The sequence below is a fragment of the Nannospalax galili genome, unplaced genomic scaffold (genome assembly GCF_000622305.1).
Source record: "Nannospalax galili isolate Female #2095 unplaced genomic scaffold, S.galili_v1.0 scaffold132, whole genome shotgun sequence".
In the NCBI taxonomy this organism is placed as follows: domain Eukaryota; kingdom Metazoa; phylum Chordata; class Mammalia; order Rodentia; family Spalacidae; genus Nannospalax; species Nannospalax galili.
This window is the reverse complement of record NW_008332644.1, coordinates 2,913,686-2,939,633: the sequence shown is the minus strand read 5'-3', so window position 1 is coordinate 2,939,633 and position 25,948 is coordinate 2,913,686. Positions and strand designations below refer to the sequence as shown.

Genomic DNA, 25,948 nt, shown 5'->3' with positions numbered 1-25,948 from the left:
CATTGCTTGGCTATGTTAAGAAAAGGCTAATCATTGAACTTTGTACTTTCCTTTTACTGTGATTATTGAAAAATATTGTACACTGAGAAATATTGTGCAAACTCATGGTTTGATTTATGGACTGATGCTTTACTAATACTGTAAGCTTACTAATTATAAATAAAGGTTGTAGAAGGCTGCTTTTTCAGAGAAAAAAGAAAAAGGAGATATTCGGGTCAACAGTGGGTCAGTCAACAGCCTCTACTAGAACTGCAGCTGTGGTTTCTGTTATAGTCATTTCTGCTGCCACAGCTACCTTCACCCTTTTGGCCCCAGACTCAGCTGGAGCTGGACTCCGGCACTCTCTGCTGAACCAGGGCTCACTTTTTATGTAATTGAAATGGTATATCCAGCATGAAATGGGAAAGGGAAAATGGACCCTTATTAGAGGATTTTGCCCTTCCTGACCTCTATTCCCCTAGAACATCATACACAACCACAAATATGTTATCAATCCAATCCCACGTGTAGTGTGCAACACAGATGGGATAACCCACTGTGTACAGTAGTTGCTTAATGTCTATACCCATTCATGCATTGTTCTGGGTCAAGGGAAGAGTCACAAGGGGTTAAGCCCAGGTCACGATAGGAACCTACAGCCTAGTAGGTGTGTTTTACATTATAAGCAAGCTAAGGTAGTACCAAATGATCTCAAAACATAAGATTAACTTTTTGATTGCAAGGTTAAGCAAAAGTCATTTGTCGAGAGTGTGTCTAAGTCTTTACCTATGCCAATATGTAGGAATACACTCCCTACTTTTCCTCTGGTGGTTCTGGGTTTCGGGTTATGCTGAGATTCTTGACCTTTTTGGAGTTGAGTTCTGCAGCATGAGAGGTGAAGCTGTCATTTCATTCTTCTATGTGTTGGTATATGATGTTCCCAGCACCATTTGCTCAAGAAGCCGTCTTTTTCCCCAGTGTGTATTTTTTGCAGTTTTGTCAAAAATCAGGTAGCTGTAGTTACGTGGATTCCCTCTGGGTCCTCTGTTCTCCACTTATCTCTACATTTGGTTTTGTTCCAGCACCATGATGTTTTTATAACTATGGCTCTATAGTACAACTTTAAATCAGGTATGGTGTTGCCAGAGTAGTCTTTTTTCCATGATTGCTCTGACTATCCTGGGTCTTTTGGGTTTCCATGTGAATTTTCAGATTTTTTTTTCAATTTTTATGAAAAATTGCATGAGAATTTTGATGGGAATTACATCAAATCTGTAGATTTTTGGTAGGATGGTCATTTTCACAGTATTTATTCTTCCAATCCATGAGCATGGGAAGTCTTTCTATCATCTAGTGTCTTCCTCGGTTTCTTTCCTCAAGAGCCTAAAGTTTTCATTGTAGAGGTATTTTATTTCCTTGGTTAGGTTTATTAGGACACAAACCCAATTCTATAGGTCTTTACACACACACACACACACACACACACACACACACACACACATCTATTGTGAATAGGTTTGTTTCCCCTTTTTTTTCAGTCTGTCATTGGTATATAAGAAGACTGCTGATTTTGTATATTAATTTTGTTTACTGCCATGTTGCTGAAAGTGCTTATTAGTTCTTGAGTTTTCCAGTGCAGTCTTTAGGGTCTTTTATGTATGGGATTACAGCATCTGCTAATATGGATCTTTGGATTTTTTTCCTATTTGTATCTTTTTTATTTTCTTCATTTTTCTTACTGCTGTAGCTAAGAGTTTAAGCACCATATTGATTAGGAGTGGAGAGAGTAGGCATCTTTGTCTTGTTCCTGATCTTAGTGGGAATGACTTGAGCCCCCCCTCCCCCCTGCTTTATTGTGATGTTGACTGTAGATCAGTCATTTATACTTTCCCTATACTAAGGTATGCACCCTGCATCCCTAGCCTCCCATGACTTTTATCATGAAGGAACATTGGATTTTGTTCCAGGCTTTTTCTGCATCTATTGAGGTGATCCTGTGATTTCTGTCGTTAGGTCCATTTTTATGATAAATTACATTTATTGATTTTTGTATGTTGAACCAACCCTGCATCTGTGGAATGAAGCCAACTTAGTCATGATGAATGGTCTTTTTGATATGAGCTTGAATTTGGTTTGCAAATATTTTACTGAGAATTTTTGCATCTGTGTTCATCAGAGAGATGAGTCTGTAATTATGGCAGTGTTTTTTTTAATAGCAGAAATCTATGGCAAAACTTGAAAACATCCATCATTCATACTTAATGCTAGTTGCTCTTTCAATCTATCTTAGAAGAAAGGAGGCGGTTTCAAAGTTTAGTGAAAGATGAGTGAGGTCAAGTGACAGCTGTTTGGTGGAGTTGGAGTAAGAATCCTTGAGAACAGTGCACTGATATGGACAGCAGGAAGGCTTCATTCTCAGCCTCACACAAAGAATTGGTCCACCTCACACTACTGAAATGGAATATTTCTCTTTTCATCCTTTATTTCTGGATACATGTGATTTTGATGTCAAGTCTGTACTAAATTTACTTGTGTTTAAAAGAAAATTAATCCACAAATACATAATGATGCTTATAATTCCTCTACACAGCTAAAATAATAAATTGGTGAGTGTCCTGTATCAGTGTGATTATGAGCTAAGGAAAGGTGAAATGGAAATTCTGTTGTCCTTTTATATGGAAATGAGACAGCATAAAAGGAGAAAAGAACGAGTCCAAACATTATAAAAGGGGCAAGCCAATATCATAGCAGAATCCCTATAGAAAGTACACTCTTTGTACTTACCTTAAGGTATGCCATCAGGAGCCAGTTGGGGAACAGAAACTGCACATAATTCAATAGAGGAAAGTTAATGTAAACAATTGTTATTAATTATAATGAGATTAAAGTAATGAAACATTGACACATAAGAAATAGAGAGCAAAGTAGGAATAAGAGGTGTAAGGAACGGGCCGTACTGCTAGGACTGAGACAGTATAAAAGGACGAGGCTCTGGTGACTAGCTGACGCTGTGTGATAAATGACCCAAATTCAGCAGCTCTGTCAACTCTGCTGTCTCACACAGTGTCTGAGGTGAGGAATCCAGATTCTCATGATATTGCAGGTTAGCTGAGTGACTCAGGCTCAGGGTCTGTCCTGAAGCTGCAGTCATTGCAAAGTTAGGCTTCTAACCTCTTTCACATAGTTGTTGGCAAACCTTGCTAGCTATTGCCTAGAAGGGAAGCTTCAGTTTAAATTGTTTTCTTGTTCCATTCATGTGTGTGAGTAGGCAGGCGCATGGTTATCTTCCACTATTTGGCTTCTGCGGATTGCACTTAGGTTTGCAGCCCTTGCTCACTGATCCATCTCACTGGCCCCAACACATCAGTCTCATGTAGCAGATGGCCTCTCCTGACCCTGAGGCAAGGAGACAGTACATAAGCATACACAAGATGGAAGCTGCAGGCGTGTCATAGTCTGAAAAGGGTCATACATGAATGACATCCTTCTGGCAGAAGGACTATACAGAACATAAATACTAGGAGCTTTGGAGCCCTGCTGAAAGTTTGAACTTGTTAGGGAGGGTGTGGCTTTACCCTCCACAGTGGAAGTTTACCCTCCACAGTGAGTGCTGTAGTAAGTGAGAATATGTAGAGTGTTTTGAGGGCAGAAGAGAGGGGAGAGATTAATTCTGCCCACTAAAATCAGGGAAAGCTTTTCAGAGATAAAAATGGCAGTTCTGTGATCCTTGAAGATTAATGGGTTCACCTGATGTTGTAGTTATCTTCTCTGTTTCTGTGATAAACACCATGACCAAAATCAACTTGGAGAGGAAAGGGTTTATTTCATCTTACAACTCCCAGGTTACAATCAGTCACTGAGGGAAGTCAGGACAGTGTTAGAAATGTGTCTTCTCCCAACATGGTCCTGGGCACCCAGGTCCTGATGGTGGACCCTTCCCACTCCCAGGCACTGAGAGATTTTTCCATCATTTTTCTGTTACTCTTCTACAGCTCTGATGTACCTTCACCTGTGCCCTACAGAAAATGTAAAGCCCTCTCACTGAACTTCTAGAAGTTTGAAAAAAGGGGACAGCTGGGCGTGGTGGCACACGCCTTTAATTCCAGCACTTGGGAGGCAGAGGCGGCTGGATCTTTGTGAGTTCAAGGCCAGCCTGGTCTACATAGTGAGTTCCAGGACAGCTGAGGGTACAAGGAGACCCTGTCTCAAAAAGACAAAAAAAAAAAAGAGAGAGAGAGAGAGAGAGAATGGGCTGGAGAGATGGCTCAGTGGTTAAGAGCACTGACTGCTCTTGCAGAGGACCCAGGTTCGATTCCCAACACCCACATGGCAGCTATGAACCACCCTTAACTCCAGTTCCAGGAGAATCCGAAGCCCTCTTCTGACCTCTGCGGCATTGCACGACATAGGTGCACTCACACATGTGCAGGAAAATACTCATACACATAAAATAAAAATAACAAATAAATTTTTTTTTAAAGGAACATTAGACAAGGAGTTGCAGAAGTTGGGGGTGAAGGGTGACTATTTTCATTGTGTCCACGTATGAAATTCTCAGAGAATTAATAAAAATGAACAGGCTCCAGTAGATGAACTCATACAGAGCAACACCCGGGGACACAAACTTGACTGGATAGGCCTTAACATATATGACAGAATGCATGAAATCTAGTGGGTAGGGTATGGGAGGGGCTCAGGTAGAGGAGGGGGTCTAAATATGATTAAGATACATGAAGTGCACAAAATTCAATAAAAATATGTAATGAGGGGGATAAAAAGAAATGTGTCTAGGGTTGTAAGAAAATGACCACACAATCCAAAGGATTTTTCCAAGGCAAAAAAGTTTTACTTCTGTAAAAGGATGCAAAACTCCTCTAAATCTAACAAGCAGGCACCCCCAGCAGAGGTCCCACTGTGCTTTTGTTCCTAAGCAAAGGAGGTCCTGTGCCTCACTCTGAGTGTTCCGAGCTTGGCCTCACATTCTTATGTGTTTAGCTAAGACTCCCAGCACCGCTAATAAGCAACATGCAGCAGTTGAGAGCAGGATGTGACCCTGAGCACAAACTTTAAGCTTAGAATACTGCCTGGGGAGGGCATATACTAGGTGGTATTTTTTAACATTTCTTTGAAGATGAAACTTTGTCTCATTTAACCCTTGGATAGGAAAGACTGAACGTTAGATTTACATTTCCCACAATTTCTCCTGCTCTTACAATACAATTTCATTCTTCAGTTTCACTTAACACTGCCTGACTTTCCTGCTCCCATTAATAAATTATGATAAGATGTAGGAAATTTGCTAGTTATTGCTGTTTCAGTTCATTGCTCATTGTTGAATTAGCCCTGTATCCATGGGATTATAAGACACACAGTTGTAATCATGACTTCTAGGACTAACAAGGGAGGTCAGGACTGAGGACAGACATTACTCCTTTTCACCTTCTAAGCTGCTTTCTATAAGATTAGGAAAAGGGTCATTTACTCCTCAATTTTCAGCCAACTCATTGGACAGAGTAGTTCTTGAAGAGCCTCTGTAATGGTGCCAGAAGGAGCTGTATTATTCGGAATAAAAGTACAACATTCACTATGTGTTGTCACAGATTCCATCCTTTTCTGTTAACATTGTGTCAAGGCGAGCCTATTTTCCCTGCCATTCCACTGGTGGCATCTCACTGATCTGCACAACCCTGATGGCGTTCTTAGTGTACTGCACAATCCACACTGTTAATTATGACAGGTCACCAGAGTAGCACTGACTGCTGCTGTTTTTGGTTTCTAGCCTTAAACATAGTCTCTTTGTGACCAGGAACATGAGGAAGAAGGACTTACAAGAGTTTCCTCAGGACATCTCATCCTCAAAGAGGAAGACCATGCAGTCTATCCATAGGGATCTGAGGTCCTTCCAAGCAGGAATGAGACCACTTGAGCTTCTGGTCTCTCCGCTGTTCAAGTATAACAAGCAAACATTTGCTCTTTTTAGTACACAGACAGAATATTGTATCCATTCTAGCCATGTACTCCTCTCCCCTACCCAGTTTCAACCTCAGTTGTCTCTCTTAAATCTTTAATTTCTACTACTTGTACCTTTTTGACATCTTTAGGAATCTATGGGTTAGAGGCCGGACTAGACTGAATGACTAAATAATAGAAAAGGACCCCAGGTTCTTCCTTTATTTACAAGATATGTCCCATGTACACTTGGCCCATATGTTTCAGTGATGAAACGTTCCTGATTTAATGCCTTGATTAATAAAAGGGTCCGGGGGGGGGGCTACATTAGAGGCACCTAGTTTCCTGGAGCATCTCCCCTTACTATTTGGATTTTGTCCTGGATTTCCTTAAGGAGAGTACCAGCAGGGTTAGAATGTTCCTGGAGTGAAGGCCTCTCTAGTATGTCATCAATGTATATAATGCCCATGTGTCATCATATCAGGGACATGGAGGAGAAGACTGGGGGAAAACTCGGGACACATATATTTATGTATACCAGAAAGTTCTCTCTGGTTCTCTAAGCTTCTACAGGGTAAGACTAGATGTGTCCAAGGGAACAGTAAGGAGATGTTTTAGTTATATTAACCACCAAGCTCCCCATTACCTCTCCCCATAGTAACCAGACTAAAACCAGCTCTTTCTTAGTCGTAGTCTTGAGGAATCTCCTTGTGGTTAAGATTGCCCATTTTTCTTGGGTGCTATTGACACAGCCTTTTTTATTCTGGTGTGATGTGTCCAATCTCTTCAACCATCTGAACCATAGTTTTGATGGTTAATAGCACGAGTAATCACCCCTCCGAGGCCAGATCCAAGTTGTCATTTGAGCTTTTTTTTAATCATCATTGGGTTCCCAGGCTGAAGGGATAGGTTGGAAATTCAAGTGGAGGACTCTGGGCAAGAAGAACTTGTAACCTAAGAGAAAGAAAAGTGGAGGAGAGACCCAGACATAATTCCTGAGAAATTAATTCTTAGTTTTCATTGTGGGAAGGTGTGTGGGCACATGAAGTTATTGAAAGTCATATGACATTTTATGTGGAGACAGGCCCGCATTCCTTCTTAGAGCTATTTTAATCCTAAGTGAAACTATAGGGAGACACTAATCCAGAGTAATCTTATTTTAAATATAAGTTTAATTATATGTTTCTTCGAAGTTTGACTCATTCTATTTTCTCAGACAGAGAGTGCCATTGGGTATGACTGTCCCAGTTAATATAGTCCATATGTATATTTTACAAAGCAAAATCATGGCATGACTTGCTTAATCTTCCCTTTTTGTTTTCTCCCGTGACCCAACTTTCATTCAGCCGTGTGTTGGTTGCCTTCCATGCATTTGAATACTTTCTGTAGCTGACATCCAGCCGTATTCCTTTTGGTCTGATAAAACTCAAGATGTTATTTCATTTTTCCTATATTTGTTGAGATTTGTTTTGTAGTCTAACATGGTTGATTTAGGAGAAATTCCATGGGATGCTAAGAAGAAAGTGCATTCTTTAGTATTTCTTGAAAGCAGAAAAGGATGGATTCTGTTTCCTAACCCAGTGTGTTAGTCTGTGTCATTTTATTGAAAAATTGAGACTGTTACTATTGAGAGTTATTATTGACAAGTGTTTATTAATTCCTGTTATTTTGTTGCTGTGTTGTTTTCTTAGACTTCTTTTCGCTAGCAGTTCTGAAATTGTTTTTTCCTTGGCTGTCTTGCATGTGTTTAATTTCTTGAGACTGAAGTAGTTCTAGGATCCTCTGTAGAACTGGATTAACGAACATAAATTACTTAAATTTGTTTTCATCATGAGAAGCTTTTCCTTCTCATTTGACTATAACTGATGGTTTTGCTGGCCAGAATGGTCTGGGCTGGCATCTGTGTTCTTTCATGACTTGTAGGACATCTTTCCAAACCTTCTGGTTTTCATAGTCTCCCTTGAAAAGCCAGTTGTTCTTGGGCCGCCTCTATGTGACTTGATCTTTCCCTCTCATAGCTTTCAATAATTTTTTTTGGTTCTGTTCATTTAGTGTTCTATTATATGATTTGGGGGAGGGATTCTTTCCTGGTCCTATCTACTTGGTGTTCTGTATGCCTCTTGCACCTTGGTTTGTATCTGTTTCTTAGATTTGGAAATTTTTCTTCTATGGTGTGTTGAAAATATTTTCTGTGCCTTTGACCTGCGTTTCTGCTCCTTGTTCTGTACCTCTGATTCATGGGTCTGGTCTTTTATAGTTCCCCATAGCTCATGCTTGCTATGTTCCTGAGTTATTTAGATTTAACATTTTCTTTGACTGAACGATCCATTTCCTCAACCTGATCTTTGAGACCCAATATTCTCTCTTCCACTTGGTCCAATCTGTTGGTGAGACTCTCCTCCGAATTTTTTGTCTGACTTCCTGAGCTTTTCATTTTGAGTTTTATTCCATTTTGGCCTCTCAGATTCTCCTTATGGAATTCTAATCTCACCTCTTGAGTCAGTTTAGTAATTTCATTTAACTGTTAGTGTTTTCATTCTCTACTTGGTCTTTTATTTAGATCCTCTTGAGTTCCTTTATAGTTGCTATTTTGAGATCAATGACTTGTGCATCAGCTAGGCTGCCCTTCTCAGGAAACTTTGGGATGCTGATTTCTAGAGGAGATATGTCGTCTTGGTTATTCATGTTCTTTGTGTTTTTGTGACGGGTCATAGGTGTCTGGAGTTATATCATTGATGGTGTTTCTTAGTTTGGATAACTGATCTTACCTTTCTTGAGTGTTTGCATCTTTGTTTACTGTTACCCCAACTTGTCAGGTTTCAACCAGTTGAGTGGTTCTTGGTATTCGGCTTTGGGGCCACTCTGTGTAAGCATGTGACTGGGCTGTCAAAGTAGTTCTAGTTCAGCTAGGGATGTGTACAACTTCCAGCCTAGGAGCAAACCTTCTGTGGGCTTAGAAGACTTGCTGCTCATCTTCTAAAGCTGTAGAGAGCTCACAGGTAACTATTGGTTCGCAGGGGCCTGGGGTCCATGTGTGAGTGGGTGGTTCCCCCATGGAGATAGAGTGCAGATCAGCACATTGTCCTTAATTGGAAGTGATAGGGATCCTTATCTGGGATCACGGGCATAGGATACCCCACAGTCCCAGAATATCTTTGTAGGAGGCCTGGTGGGCTAGCTCTTGGGGCCCCTACACAGTGTCATGGTCATGAGGTGCCATGTGGTCTTAGAACTGAACTGTGAGTGGGGTGATTGTCTAGAAGCCACTGGGTCTAAGGGTTGCTACCTGCAGTTCTGGGTCAGACTCCATGGGTTCCAGTGCTGTGGATGGTGGAGTGCATGCTGGTCTGGCAGTCCCTACTTGCAGTTCTGGTCAGACTCTACATGGATCTGGAATGATGCAGAGGGTGGAGTGGCTACTTGGCTACATGTTTTTGATTATTTTAACTTCATGCATAATACGCCTATTATATATTACATGTAAATGCTAAACAGTTTCAGAGGGAGACAAGGAAGGAGGGAGGGACAGAGGGAGGGAAGAAGAGAAAAAAATCAGACCTGAATCATGATGGCTGGTAGATTTCATGATATGATCCAGGAATTTCCTCCTGAAAGGCTTTACAACTTCTTCTCTCAAAGGCTACTTTACAGCCAGATCAGCCTCATGTATCAGATCCTAGATGAGCCTTGCTAGCTCTGTGAGACATGAAGCATGTATCTAGAAATTCGGGCATTTGGCCTTCCCTTCCAGAATCTTTAATATCTCTCTCATCTCTCTCTCTCTCTCTCTCTCTCTCTCTCTCTCTCTCTCCATTTTTTCCTTCTAGGAACTTTAGTTCATAGTTCCCCTGTTGGTCAGGCATCATATTTGTGCATGTAGAGATCAAATATGTTTCACTGAAAATGGAGAAGCAATGCTCAGTGGATTTGCCAGTCTTCAGAGTAGAACAGAGGGCACTGAAAATGGGAGCTCTCTGTTCAAGTAAAAATTGCAATACAGATTGTTTATAGATTAATGACAAGTGAGACATGCTTGCAACATACTATAAACATAAAATAAAAATGTTCCAAAATTATAAGTTAATCTTATGCAAAAATCAAAACACAACCCTATGTAAAAATGTTCAATCGTTTGGTAATTAATGAAATGAAAATAAAAGCAAGTATTGTTTCCTATCAGATTTACAAATAATTAGAAACATTGAAAATACTGATTCTTAAAGCTGCTAAGACCAAAGAAAATAGGCATTCTCATCACTGCTGCAACCCTTCCCAAGGGCTCACCAGCGTGTGAGGTTCTTACACATATAGTTGATCTTTTCTACTTTCGTTAATTTTTTAAAAAACTATTTGCTATACAACTGTTGGGGGCACAAGCAATCTACTTGAAGAAGTTGCCCAAATGCCTATGGTTCCTACTTCTGTTACAATGTCTGCTATTCTCAAGCCTGAACCTATGGCTTCATGGGGTGTGCTCTACGATTGATTGACTGAGGAAGAGAAGACCAGGGCTTGGTTTACAGATGGTTCCGCACGCTATGCAGGCACCACTCAGAAGTAGACAGCTGCAGCATTACAGCCAATTTCTGGAGCAATCCTGAAGGACACTGGGTAGAACTCTCAGTGGGTAGAACTTCAGGCAGTGCATATGGTCATGCATTTTGCTTGGAAGGAGAAATGGCCAGAAGTGCAATTTTATATGGATTCATGGGCTGTAGCCAATGGTTTGGCTGGATGGTCAGGGACTTGGAAGGAGCATGGTTAGAAAATTGGTTGGTTAGAAAATTGGTGAGAAAGACATTTGGGGAAGAAGTATGTGGATAGAGCTCTCCAAATGGGCAAAGGATATGAACATACTTGTGACTCATGTAAATGCTCATCAAAAGGTGGCTTCAGCAGAAGATGAGTTCGGTAATCAAGTAGATCAGATGACCCACTCTGTGGATAGTCAGCCTCTTTCTTCAGCTATCTCTGTTATTGCTCAATGGGCCCATGAACAAAGTGGCCATGGTGGCAGAGATGGAGGTTATGCATGGGCTCGATGGCATGGACTCCCACTCACGAAAGCTGACCTGGCTACAGCTGCTGCTGAGTGCCAGTTGTGCCAACAGCAGAGACCAACACTGAACATCCGATATGGCACTATTCCCCGAGACCAACACTGAACATCCAATATGGCACTATTCCCCATGGTGACCAGCCTGCAACATGGTGGCAGGTTGACTACATTGGGCCACTTCCATCTTGGAGGGGACAGCGTTTTGTCCTTACAGGAATAGACACTTATTCTGGTTATGGATTTGCCTTTCCTGCATGTAATGCTTCTGCCCAAACTACCATCCAGGGACTTACAGAATGCCTTATCCACCATCGTGGTATTCCGCATAGCATTGCTTCTGACCAGGGAACTCACTTCACAGCCAAAGAAGTGCGACAGTGAGCCCATGGTCATGGAATCCACTGGTCTTACCATGTTCCCCACCATCCTGAAGCAGCTGGCTTGATAGAATGATGGAATGGCCTCTTAAAGACACAATTAGGTGGAAGTAGCCTGGAGGGCTGGGGCAGGGTCCTCCAGAAGGCAGTATATGCTTTGCCTTCTCTCTCGCTGGTAGTTCGTCTTGCTGCTGTAGACTGGAGACTAGCCGATCTTTTGGAATTCATCAGACCTTCAGCACCAGATTGGGGCTACTGAGACATCCAGCCTTGTGGACTGAGCAACTATGGATTCTCAGCCTCTCCAGTGTGGTGCAGGCATCGTTGGACTGCTCTGACTCTATCTTGTGAGCTAAGCTGATAAATCCCTATACATATATATTCATTCTACCAGTTGTCTCTTTGGAGAACCCTGACTAATATAGTCATAAAATGTGATTATGTTTATGAAGAATTTTTTTCTTCCTACCTATAAGTCTGTCTGAATTTTTGTTGTGTACATGTTTTATTACTAGGCACAAATATATTAACTCCTGAAAAACTTAACTTTCATGTGGAAATTTACAAATTAATGACAAAAGGGAAATATTTGAAACATTATAAATATAGGGGCTGGAGGGATGGCTCAATGGTTAAGAGCCAGTGCTACTCTTGCAGAGGACCCAAGTTTGGTTTCCAGCACCCATAAGACAGCTAACACATGTGTAAACTCCAGTTCCAAGGATCCGATGCCCTCTTCTGGCCTCCGTAGGCATTGCACAATAGAAATGAACTTACATGCAGGCAGTACATGCACACACATAAAATAAAAACAAATAAAATATTTGAAATCATTGCATTTATGTGTGGTGGGTGGTGTTCAGCGGGCTTCCAGTTCTTTTTCCTTTTTCCTTTAGTCGAGGAACCCAGCTCACAGGGTGGTGTCACCCTTACTTAGGGTGGATTTTCTCTCAGTTACATATCCATAGATATGCCTCCTAGGTGATTCTAAATCCAGTCAAATTGATTATCTAAATTAACTATCACTCAGTTTTTCTTATATCCTTCACAGAACCAAAAGACATTTGTGTAGCTAAGCCCTCTTCCTGTTGCTTTTCTGCTGTCACCCCACTCTTGGTTTCAGCAGATTATTCTTTGTGATACTATTTCTGAGTTGTAATCCATATGAGGCAATCTTTCATTAAAACATGAGTTCTGTAAAAGCCAGAATAGACTAGCCAAGGGAGCTAGACCAGAGAAGATAGCTTCTTTCTGTTATGTTCAATGCAGTTTTCTGCTGCTTTTATGAAATGCTTGTGCAATTTAAATTTACTCTTTTGGATTTTAGATCATTCACAACTTCATAAGACGCATCCAGACCAAAATCAAAGACCTTTTACAGCAAATGGAGGAGGGGCTGAAGACAGCTGACCCTCACGACTGCTCTGCCTACACTGGTTGGACAGGTGAGGGGACTGCCTTACGTGTTCCATCCTAGACTCGTGCACACAGACCCTGGCTTTGAAATCGTCTTTTCTTTTAAAATGGTAAAGTTTCATTCCCTGTAAGTGTTAGACTGTCTTCATGGATGAGATGCCTTGGAATTTTGTTTCTGAAGAAATACTGTCTGAAGGCTTGACCTTCATGTAGTATATTTTTATTACATTATTTATTTAACATAATATATAGCTATGAGAATTTGTTTTGGTTTTTGTTGCTGTTGTTACATTATTCTACATGACAAGTTGTGATTGAGTGGTTTCTCTGGTCTGTTTCATAGACTTTGCTACTTGTGCTTAATTTGACTCATTTGTATGTTTTTATTTTTATTTTTATGATAAATATTTTTATTTTATTTATCATTTAAATAAACAGCTAGTAATATACTTCAGACCAAAAGAAAAAAAAAATGTGATCTCAAAAATTGACTTGTCTTAGCTAAACTCTACACCCTTATTACCCTGTTACTGTGGTCTTGCCTTCCCCATCCTTGTGATTTCTGTAGAAGGAACTCTGATGAGACACACATCATTTGGAAGATACGTAGAGGTCATTGCAGAGTAAAGTGGAGCTCACTCCACAGATGAAAATGGACCATTTTATAGGACAGCATATTCTTAAGGGATCAGAGTGAACAATGAACAGTTACCATTGTGCAACTTGTGTTTTAGGCCAAATTTATACTATTTCTAAAATATGTAGCTTTTCCTGAAGGACTTTTTCCTGCCTACATCATCAACCAAGCTGTTTGGATTGACAGTTGTAGGAAGGGACAATGCAATTGCCTTTTTTTTTTTTAAATCAGAAAGCCTGCTAAGAGTAATCTTAAAAGTTTATGGCTCCTGAAACAAAGTTTAGATGATTCTCTATCAGTGACCTTGCCTGGGCAGTTCAGACTGTCACATCTCATGCCAGGGCCAGAGGTAGGATTTCAGTCTCATTCTTTTGGTCAGTAATAAGTTTCAAAACTCGGTTTTACAAGACACTAATTATCAGGGAGTGGTCCAGCCCCAATGCCCTCCAAGCCTACTAGCATCTAACTTGCCAGCTGCCACTACCAGGTAGCCAGCATTGTAATAGCTATATGAGGTGTATAGAAGAAGACAGATTTTGTTCTCAGAAACTGTAGTAAAGTCTGATTAATTGCTAAATGATAATTTACATATAAACTTGGAGACTTTTTCTGTTAGTTTAAAAATATTTTTTTTCTCTGAGAATTCATTCATATATACAATGTATTTTGATCATATCCACCCCCCACTACCTCCCTCCAATTCATCTAGGACCCCTAACCCATCTTCTGCCCAACTTCTTGTCCTTTCATGATCATCATCATTGTCGTCTCATCATCGTTATTGCTAGTGGTGGTGGTTGTAGTAGTAACCCCCGAGTCCAATTAGTGCTGACCATGGGGCAAGGTTCCAGCAGTCATATCCCAAAGGACTGTGACCCTCCCCCTCTCAGCATCCATCAACTGCCAATAGCTCCTGAGCTGAGTGGGGCCTAGGGTGGCTCTCCTCATCCATACCAGAATTTTGACTGACTTGATCTTATGCACATCTTGTGCAGGCAACCACAGCTTTAGTGAGTTGATGTGTGCAACAGCCATGTCATGTCCAGAAGACAGCATTTCACAGCTCTTCTCCCCATCCTCCAGTTCTTACATTCTTTCTGCCCCATCTTCTGTGAGGTTCTCTGAGCCTTGGGTGGGAGGAGTTTGCTATATAGAGGACCCAACTATGCTAAGCATTCACAGTCACTTATTCTAGCATTTTGACCAGTTACACGTCCCTGCTTTTCAGACAAAGGTTGGAAGCAGCTCACATCTATTTGTGTAAACATAAATATGCAGATGACAATTTGACAACATATTCATTTAGTGAAACAAAAGTAGATTTCCCTCATAAGCCCTATGGTAACCTCCCAGACATGGGCTTTTGACCAGGTTTGCAGTACCAGCCATAAATTCCCTCCTATGGAGCAGGCCTCAAGTCCAGTCAGAAAGCAGTTGGTTACCTCCCTAAATGTCATGCCATTACTGCACCAATAGGCATAACTTGCATGGCAAGTCAGTACTGGACCATGCAGGATCCTGTGCTGGGTAACTCTGTTGATGCCTTTTCACCAGCCTGCATAGCCCTTTCCAGCACTTTGAAAGCTAGCAGCAGAGAGGTCAAGTTTAGTTGATTTCTGATTGTCCTGTAACCTCAGCTTGGTTTCCAACATAGCTGCACTGGTTTATACTGCCTCTGTTGGTGCATAGGAGACCCCTCTCTACACACTCACTGTCGCATTTGTATGCCTCTCTATTCCTGGTAGCCATTCTGACTGAGGTTAGATAGTCTTGAAGTAGTTTTAATAGCCATCTCCCTCGTAGTTAAGGATGCCGAGCACTTAAAGTATTTGTTTACTGAACATTTATATTATTTTTTCTTTTTGAGAAATTTCTGTTCATATCTATAGTCCATTTTAAAATTTGGGTTTTTTTCTTCATGTTTAGTTTTTTTTTTTTTAGCTCTTTGTATATTCTATACACTAATCTTTAGTTGGATGTCTACCTGTTAAAGATTTTTGTGGCATTACCGTGCTACATTACAATTATTTGAATAAACAGTCTGACTCTTAAGTTTTTAAGAGTGAGCCCAAACTTGGAGGACATCATTCCTCCAGATGTCTCTTGGAACTGTGTCCCAGAACTCTGCCCTAAGTCAGGCCTTACCCATAATTTTATTCAAAATTGTTCCTCCAGCTTCAGTTGGGGAAGTGCAAGCTTGGATCCACTGGTGTTTTATCAGACTGTCCTGCCTTTTCATCCCTAGTTCTAGAATATCGCTGTTCTAGTTAGTTTCTCCATTGCTGACCAATACCGACTTGAGGAGGAAAGGGTTTATTTGTCTTACATCTCCTGGGTCACAGTTCATCAGGGAGCCCAAGATAGGAACTCAGGGCAGGAACCTGGAGGCAGGAGCTAGAGCACAGGCCATGGAGGAACCCTGCTTACTGGCTTGCTCCCCTGGCCCCTGCTCAGCCTGCTTTCTTATACAACACAGGACCACCTGCCCACGGGTGGCACCACCCACAGTGGGCTGAACCCACCCACATCACTCAATAATCAAGAAGATGCCCCACAGACACGGCTACAGGCCAGTCCAATGGAGGAAATTCTCCAATTCAGGCTCTCTCTACCCAGGTGTGTCAAGTTGACAACTAAAGCCATCTAGCACAACCCTTCAATGGGTTTACCTTTCTCTTTAGACCCAAGTAATCCTTATAGCATCTTCTGTAGAGCTAGATTAATTAATGGTGATAAATTCCTTTAATCTGCCTTTTATCATGGAAAAAATTTTATTTGTCCTTCAATTTTAATAGATGGTTTTGTTGAGTATAATAGTCTGGGTTAGCAGTGTGGTCTTTCAGAACTTGGAATACATCTTTCGAGGCCCCTTCTGGCTTTAAAAGTTTCTGTTAAATAATCAGGTTTTATTCTGATATGAGACTGGACGTTTCTCCAGCTTCGGTAGTACCCTTTCTTTGTGTTTTTACTGTTTTAACTATAATATGTTGTGGAATGTTTTTCTGGTCCTCTCTATTTGGTGTCCCATATGTCTCTTTTACCTGGACGGGTATCTTTTTCTCTAGGTTTGGGAATTTTTCTTCTGATTTTACTGAAAATATTCTTTTTGTTTTTGATATGGTAGCCTTCTCTTCCTCTGTCTATGCGCATAATTCTAAGGTTATATCTTTTTGTGGTGTCCCAGAGCTCCCCAAGTTCTGTTCATATGTGTGTGTGTTTCATATATATATATAATAGTAATAATAATTAATAATAATAATAATGTTGAATGAAAAACAGCATGCAGAATGAGTGGGGAAAGCCACAGTGATGAGCAAGTGAGGATCCAAGGTAGAATCTGTTCTGCTCTTAACAACCAGCCCCCCTCCCCCTTATCAGCAAGGTGTTATTTCATACCCTTAGCAGGAACTTGTATGAGTGACAAGTTGGCAGATCATTCTGGGAGAGAAAGAGAAGACAAGGAAAGGGTATAGAGAACGGCATCTAGACCTTTAAAGAAAAGACACTACTGAAAAGGGGAGACTGGCCTGCAAGGCAGATGTGGTACTGTTACCAGCACTTAGGGCCTAAGCCCACCACCTCAGCTCCCCTGTGTTCCTAGGACACAGAAATTGATAAAGTAGAGTTATTTCCTGTTTAGCCAACATGTCTAACCCTTCCCACCACCACACCTGTGGCCATCTTAAAATTTGTCTCAGAAAGTCAGGAGATAAAGGTTAGGACGCATGTCAATTTAGTTGTGAGACAGTTAGCTGGTCCTTCCCTTGGGCTAATGGGGACCTGAGTCCCAGGCTGTTCACATTGTCTTCATTTTGTTATAAGGACAGCTTTGCATTTGAGCCTGGGTGAAGGGAAATGGGATATTACCGATCCCCTATTTTTTTAAATTGCCATATTTTAAATGTGATAAGGTTTAATTTGAAGATGTACGATGCTGTGAATTAACTAATTGAAGAGAGAAATAAATATTTAGAGAAATTTAAAAATTAAAAGTAAAAAATCAGAAGCGGATACTAGATGAAGTCCAGCCTTCATATTGAAGAACCTACTTTACTTTTAATCATGTTTTGTTTGACCTTTTTGCCACCATATCACTCTTCAGTGCAATGTACTTTCCATGCAGTGTACCTACCAAGTGTATATGTATGCTGATTCCTTTTTACTTAGCTGTCATGCTGACTTTTTTTACTAATACATATTAATTGAACATTAATGGGTTTGGTGTGGCCTACAGCATGCACTAATCAAATCCAGTCATTCTTCTCCCATCCCCTATTATCCAGGAATTATAGTTTTTGTTTTTGTTTTTGTTTTTTGTGTATAAGTGTATTGCCTGCATATGTGTAAGTGCACTGTGTTTTGCAGTGCTCATGGAGGTCAGAAGAAGGCATCAGATCCCCTGGAACTGGAGTTACAGACTGTTGTTAGCCGCCATGTAGGTGCTGGAATTCGAACCCGCGTCCTCTGTAAGAGTGGCCAGTGCTCATAACTGAGCCATCTCTCCAGCCCCTAGAGTGTGATTTTTTTTTCTTTTTCTTTTTTTTTTTTAGGAAGCCACATAAGTCATCCTCCAAAGATTTTCTGGCAGAGAGCCCTCATTCAAAGGTTTTTCTTGAGCTTCTGGTTCTTTTTCTTTGTGAGAGAGGGCTTTGCAAGAGGGTCTCATGTGGCCCACTCTGGCCACAGAGTCACAATGGAGCTTAAGATGTCTTTGAACTCCTAATGCTGCTGCCTCCATTTCTCAAGTGCCGGGATTACATGTGTGTGCCACTGTGCCTGTTCTGAACTGAAATACAAAAAATTAGGAGCCATAAAATCCAGAAAAGTACTCATTTAATTTGGGATAGCAGAGAAGGAAATTAAGAGAAACAAACAATAAGAAAAGGAGTTAAGCTGGCTTGAGACACAGAGGAGACTGGGTACACCATGGCACAGCCAAGAGTCAACCAGGAGTGAATAGACACTGCAATGTCTTCTCTTGTCTGAAAGTGCGAGACATTGAATCAGTCTGTCAATCCAGTTAGCCGGAGTTTGGCCTGTTCTGTGGCTTTTCCTACTGTAATTTCTGTGTCTGTGTTTTGGGAGATTTTTTTTTTAAAGAAATAAATGGCATCTATTTTTTAAATGCCTCCCATTCTGAAATATAGGATCTATGTAGATCACTTAGCGTAGATGAAGTATCTTCCTGAAGGTAAAAAGGAAAGGTTGTAACGTTCTTCTTCTGGGGTGGGCATCATCCCAGGCATAGCACTTCTGTACCTGCAGCTGTACCGGGTCACTGGTGACCAGACCTACCTACTCCGATCCCTGGACTATGTAAAGAGAACACTCCGAAATCTGAGTGGTCGCAGAGTCACTTTCCTCTGTGGAGATGCTGGGCCCCTTGCAGTGGGAGCTGTGATATATCACAAACTCAAGAGTGAATGTGAGTCCCAGGAGTGCATCACAAAGTGAGTTTTAAAAGCTGAAAATACTCTAAATTTTTTGTAAACCTGTTGCTGTGCAGAAAGTCAACAATTAAGCTATTTTCTAATCCACAGTTGCAAACAGGTCACTAAAAAGTGAATGGTGGGATCATGTGCTTTCTTTATATCACTACAAGACTATGTCTTAATTTTAGCCATCTTTTCTCACCAATGTTGGTTGCCTTCAGTGAAGAAAATAGACTCAGACCCACAAAATTAATTTGAAAACAACTAATCATGGATTCAATATTTAGCTCTTAGTTATAGCAGTAAGGAAATTACGATGGAGCATGAGCTTTATTGCAGTGATTGGCTTATATTTTTTCTTGAACAAACAGAAAATACAGTTTTTTCCTTGGGTCTGGTAGAGTATTTGGCATATCTAGGCAATTAATGTTGTTCAAAATATTTCCTAAGCACTGACTAACTACATCTCAGTTCTGTGTTTAGCATGTGTGTAGTAAGTGCAACTGTGTTGTGCAATGCTTGAAGAATTAGAAGAGGACATTGGATCCCCTGGAACTGGAGTTACAGATGGTTGTTATCTGCCATGTGGGTGCTAGGAATCGAACCTGGGTCCTCCGCAAGAGCAGCCAGTGCTCTTAACTGCTGAGCCATCTCTCCAGCTCCATGTTACTTAGATTTTTACATTGAATTCTTCTAATGCCAGATTTCAAAATGTGAACTATATTTTTACTACATGGTTTAGAATAAGTATAAAGGTAGAAATTTTGAGCAGAAAGAATTTTTTTCAGTGCTGGACACTGAATCCAGGACCTCCTGTCCTACACTGAGGTACATTTCCAATCCAAATATTTCATTCTTAATTTTGATATTTAAAATAGGAACTAACAGACAAGAGCTTTCAATGTTTTATGGGTATTTTTTGTCATAATTTTAAATAAAATAATAACCCATTCCTCGGGTGATGGAGTTAAGTTTCTGTTTCAGGAAGAGCACTTCAGACTTTCTAGGATAATAATTCGTGTTGTTGGTTAGACTTCTACAGATGCATAGAACTGTTATCTGTCAAGAGTCAGAGCTTCCTGACGAGCTGCTTTACGGACGAGCCGGTTATCTGTATGCCTTGCTATACCTGAACACAGAGATTGGCCCAGGCACTGTGTGTGAAAAAGCTATTAAAGAGGTATAGTGGGGGCAACTTGACCTTTGGATGTTCAGTGCTATCTGTCGGCAGTTATGTTCAGAGAAGCCTCTGCTTCTAGGTGGGATCAGTTTTTAAAAACATCTCATAAAATGTATTTTAAAAAGCTGCTCTTGGGGCTGAAGAGATGGCTCAGCGGTTAAGAGCACTGACTGCTCTTGCAGAGGACCAGGGTTCAATTCCCAGCACCCACATGGCAGCTATGAACTGTCCTTAGCTCCAGTTCCAGGGGATCCGACAGCCTCTTCTGACCTCCGCGGCATTGCAAGACACGGGTGCACTCACATACATGCAGGCAATACACTCATACACATAAAAATAATAAATAATATTTTAAAAAAGAGCTGCTCTTCTCAGAAATACCTTTCTTAAAGCTATGTTCTCTTCTACTCGTTGATTTGGCTGAGTTTCACTGAGACCACCCAGTTCAACTTCAGGAAGTTAGAGCAGGTGACTGCAGCCAGCTCTCCACACTCCTCCACCCTATTCTGCTGTCCTCTATGTACACCTATCACATAACAAGATATGGTTTGTCACCTTAGCCTGCTTGGAGAAGGAAAAGAAGCCGCTTCCTTTGTCTGGATCTCATTTACAAGTGCCCACCTCGTGTCAGCTTGCATCTTGTTGCTGCAACCTAGAAGACTGGCTGGAAGGCCAGGTGCCCAGCTAAAACTGTATCACACTACTTCAGGGACCAGAGGCATAGATAATAGGAGGCACGAATGTGAGTCCTCACAACATAGTCATTCCAGAGATTAGATCCAACACTGCAGACCACGTTTCAGCAGTCTCCTCAACTAAACTTGCACCTGTAGCCTGTCTTAGAGCTGTGCTTGTCCTTTGAGAAAACATTGCATCTACGAAGAAAATAAGAAATTTGAAACTGTTTTTAATAAGAAGTTTTTGTGATTTTAGTCAGCTTTTCATAACAAAGCACTTTTGATTCCTTGGCCAGACTTCTTTTTTAAAAACAAAAATATTTAGTTAGTTTATATGTATGTGCATTGCCTATGTGGGGTCCAAAGGTGTCAGATCCCCTGAACTGGGATTACGGGTGGTTGTGAGCCACAGTTTGGGTGCTGGGAACTAAACCTGGGTCCTCTGCAAGAGCTGCAAGTACTCTTAACCACTGAGCCATCTCTACAGCCTCTGGTTAGACTTCTTAATATATTTTCTCCTTAGGCATTATCTCCTGATTCCTCTCTGCCTGCATGTATTAAATAAAAATAATTGTTAGCTACTAGCTGCTTAAATTTTTCTAGATTAAACAATCTCTCTGCCCCCTGGTGTTAAGGAGAGCGGAGGAAGATACCCGTAAGTTCTATAAACTTATGGTGTCTCCTTATCTCTGTAGGTAGTCACTGCTATTATTGAGTCAGGTAAGAACTTGTCAAGGGAAGAAAGGAAGACGGAGCGCTGCCCCCTGTTGTATCAGTGGCACAGGAAGCAGTACGTTGGAGCAGCCCATGGTATGGCTGGGATCTACTACATGTTAATGCAGGTAAGTAACAGCTCTCTGCAGTAATAAATACAGTGACCATAGTTCAATGTACTAGATCAATATGAATAGGAAATTAACTTCTTCATACAGACCTAACAGGCTGAATTGAAGTAAAGTCCCTACTTTGAGTTACAGAAGCTTAAGCTCTGTTTCACAGCAGATCTAAAAACACATTCTGCATATAGTTCTGTTCTGTAGTTGCCCATCACCCACAGTTTCCCTCTGTCTTGATGGATTGAAGTAGGAACTCATAACAGAGGGTAAAGCTTCAGGAAGCAAGAAGGCCCCATGATCCCAAGGCAGAGTTTTTGTCATTCTTTGGTGCCCCAAAATTGCTGTCAGGTATATTTGAAGTTGCTAGTCAGTTTGCTGCTGTGGTCCTGATCTTGTCCCCCCAGTTAGCCCTGGTGCCTCTGGGATGCAGTCAGAAATTCACCCTAAGTCTTACTTCAACTAACATTTCTGTGTTAGGAACACAGTTGCTTTTTCTAAAAAAAAAGTAGGGCAGATGATGGAGTTTGTCCCAGGCCAAGGGCAAGAGGATGCTACTGCTGTTTCCTGTAAATGGCAGGTGTCCACTCAGGCCCTCAGTGGACTGGCTTATGATACCGCTATGGAGATGGCCATTTGCTTCACAGAGACAGCAAATGAAATGTTATCCCCTCTGCACAGATCCCCATTGACAGCGCCTAGACAGCGCCTCACATCCCCACTGACAACACCTAGATAGCGCCTCAGTTTTTGTTTTTTAAACACTAATAACCTTGGAGGAAACCTTACATGGTTTAGGTTCAGATGTCTAGATTGATTTTGTTCTTTAAGAAAAATACAAATTATGAAATTTCCACTTGTTTGCTTTCAAAGTGCAAGACAGAGGAACACTGGTTAGTACGTGCTGTTTAGACATTTGTGCTACCTTTTACAGAGGTGATTTCATGGTGTGACGCTACTATCTGAGGTGGCCAAGTTGGGAGACAGCTAGCCTGGGGGCTGCATGTGCATATTCCCCTCCATACCACCTCTGTCCTGTATCATGTGGTCTCATATTCTGAGAACCTACTACACATTGCCATTTAGAAGCCTGTCATTACAGTCTATACAAAAGTTTGTTCACATGAGATTTGAAAAGTGGAAGTCTACTTTTACAATGGCAATGGCAGGACAAAGACAATTCTTTTACAAATTTCTTTCTTTCTTTCTTTCTTTCTTTCTTTCTTTCTTTCTTTCCCTTCCCCTTCTTTCCTTCCTTCCTTCCTTCCTTCCTTCCTTCCTTCCTTCCTTCCTTCCTTCCTTCCTTCCCTCCCTCCCTCCCTCCGTCTTACTGAGACACAGTCTCCCTGTAGTCACAGCTGGCCTGGAATTCCCTATGTAAACCAGGCTGGTCTTGATCTCACAGAGATCCCTCTGCCTCTGCCTCTCAAGTGCTGGGATTAAAGCGTGCACCACCATGCTTAGCCAGAAATTCTCATTCTTTGATGAAACTAGGAGATGTACAGAAGCACATATTCTTATACATAAACTAAAAATAGGCAAATGCCCTAACAGAACAGAATATCACCTGAAAGGGAGACTGCTGGCAAGAAACAAGTCAGTTTCTCCTGCATAAGCATAGAATTGAAGGTTGTAAGCGACCTGTGTCTGTGTTGAAGGTGACATAGCGGAGCTCCTTCAAACATTTCTCAGGAGCCTCTGGGTCACTGTTAGGCTGTTCCTCGAAAGAGCGACAGAGGGAAGTGGGGTTGGAAGAGATGAACTGACTTTTTGGATCAGAGAAAGTCAGGCTCAGAGACAGTGAGAAGGGCCTGAACTCCACAGGGCAGGTGGCAGGATCACTGTGTGCCTCAGTTAGCCTCAGACACACACCCCCACCCCCGCCTCCCTTTCACCCCAACTGGCAGGTCAGCCTCCACCCAGGTAAGGGTGGAGTAAGGAACTGATCTCCTGATTATTTACCCTCCTCACTGCTGTGTCTTGGGGCTCTCTGCTCTCCTCTGATCCTGGGTCCTTGTGATCTGTTGAAAAAATTCAAATGCGAAACACATGTGCAAAAGGTGGATCATTGCAGAGGACAGGTTCAAGTTTGACAGTGCGTGATAGGCAAAGGGACCGTTGCACAATCTACATTTTAGGCAGGCTTTATACCATTTCTAAAGTCTCTGGATCAAGCAGCTTTCCTGAGGGTTTCTGTTCTGTCCAGGTGATTGACAGGCCTGTTTGGATTGACTGTCACAGGAAGGAACAAAGCTGTCTTTATTCTTTTTCAAAAAGCTTCCTGCTACATAGTAATTTTGTAAGTTTAGGGCTTCAGAAACCAGATCTAGTAAGTATCAGTTAATGAACTTGAGGACAGTTTGGGATGCCCTGTCTCCTCCCAGATCCCATTCCTTTGACCAGTAATTGAGGCTTGCTGTTCTGGTCTTGGTTTTACAAGCTGCTGATTAGGAGGAAGAGGTGCAGCCTAATGTCCTCATCCTACTGATACTCAACTAGCTAACTAACGGCTGCAATAAGATTCCTGAAAGAAGCAACTTGAGGGAAGAAGGGTTTATGTGGCTCATGGTCTGTGGAAATACAATCCATTAGAGTTGAGGAGAGCACTGTACATGGAGTATGAGGCAGCTGGTTATGGTGCACCAGAAGTCAGAGTTCAGGCCAGAAACAAGGCCAGCTTAGAGCCCTTAAGGCCTAGCCTTCAATGACCCACACTTCCTTCAGCCTGGACGAACCTCTTAAAGTTTCCATAACTTCTCAAAATAGCATCCCCAACTGGGTACTGAGTGTTCAAACTCATGAGCCTGTTGGGGACATTACACATTCAAATCATGACAAACACCCATCTCAGATAAAAGATTTATAGGCAACAGGTATTTTCAAATCCTCATCAGACACATTAGCTAGGCATCTGTAATAGTTAAATTTCTTTTCATTTTTGAAATTTTTATTGAATTTTTGTGTATTTCATATAATAGGTCTTGATCAAATTTAGATCCCCTACCTTGTCTGTACCCCCCATAACTCCCCTCCACCAGATTTCATGCATTCTGACACATATGTTAAATCCTATCTGTTCAAGCGTTTGTACCTAGATGTCCCTTTGTGCAAGTTCATCCACTGTAGTCTAGTCAGCCTATCTAGACTCACTCCCTTTAAAAACATCTACTTTCTCAAAGTAATCAGTTGTCAATGGTTCCTTGGCTAGGGTTGGGGCCTGCTATGCACTTCCCTTGTTCTATGCTGGGACTTTTGTCTGATTGAATGGACATGGGTCTTGTACCTGCTGTCACCATTGTTTTAAGTTCATAAGAGCAAGTTCCCAGAGGCCTGAAAGTCTCTGTTTCCTTGTGTTCATGCACAAACACTGGCTCCTACAATCTTTCCATCCCTTCTTCAGCAGTAGTCCCTGAGCCATGGGTGGGTAGAGTTTAATATAGGAGTCCTATCCAGGGACACTCACTCTGCAGTCTCTTATACTCTAAAACTTAGCCAATTGTGGCCTTCTGTGTGCATTGCACTCTGTTGTATGAGGAAGCTTCACTGGTTCGAGTTGAGGGATGTATTAGTATTCTCTCTACCCCCCATTCCACTATGTTCCATAAGCCATAGGTATAGAGGTTCCACTGTAGATGTGTTACTTAGGGCTGGGCATCTCTCAGACATATATTCTGTGTGTGTAACCAGGTGTAGGAACTCTGCAGTGCCACCCATGAGTTCCCTCCCATTCAGAGGGCTTTAAGTCCAATTAGATAACTGCTGATTACCCCCTTGATAACAGTGCCACTACTGTACCAATAGAGGTAGTTTGCTGTGCTGGACATTGTGGTTAATAGGTTTTAGAGCTAGCCTGGACCATTGATTTATTTTCTTCTTAGCAGCTTGCATAGTATCCTTTAGAGCTATTAGGGCTATTCTTTAGGGAGAAGGCCTTCAGATCAGTTCCAGCTCCATTGCTCCAAGTCCTGTGTCTGAAGTATGTCCTGTCTTCAGTAGTAGGGTCTTATCTTCAAGATCTGGGAGGTAACCAAGGGCTGTGGCAATAGCCTGTGTTATTTGGGGAGTCTCTTGGACTACCCTGATCAACAACTTGAAGGGAGGTTTCTCCTTTCTGGCAACAGTGTTCCTTATTATATAGCCTTCAGATATACACGAGCACTCGTGTTCAGATATTGCATGTGCATTTTTAAAGGATTTTTAAGCTAATACATTTCCCTCTGGCTTTTTAAAAATTGTTTATTTAATAACCATATAATTAGAAGAAGCATTTCATTATAACAGCATTGACATATTCAATAACAATTTCCTGAGCTAAGATGCATCTCTTTCAAAATTGGCTGTGAATTTTAAGATTACAGTTGAACTAATACAATTATATAATATTGTACTCAGTATAAACTGAATATGAT

General features: G+C 41.4%; 1 protein-coding gene across 2 annotated transcripts in view; it reads left to right on the top strand.

Moving 5' to 3' along the window:
• Lancl2 (LanC like 2) overlaps positions 1-25,948 on the top strand; it is a 61,794-nt gene that overhangs the window by 4,129 nt on the left and 31,717 nt on the right. For both annotated transcript variants that reach the window (XM_029560861.1, XM_008827550.3), the window contains exons 2-5: positions 12,692-12,809; positions 18,660-18,867; positions 19,882-20,029; positions 21,402-21,548. In XM_029560861.1, the coding sequence (XP_029416721.1) occupies positions 12,692-12,809; positions 18,660-18,867; positions 19,882-20,029; positions 21,402-21,548 (621 nt within the window). The remainder of the gene's footprint in view (positions 1-12,691; positions 12,810-18,659; positions 18,868-19,881; positions 20,030-21,401; positions 21,549-25,948) is intronic.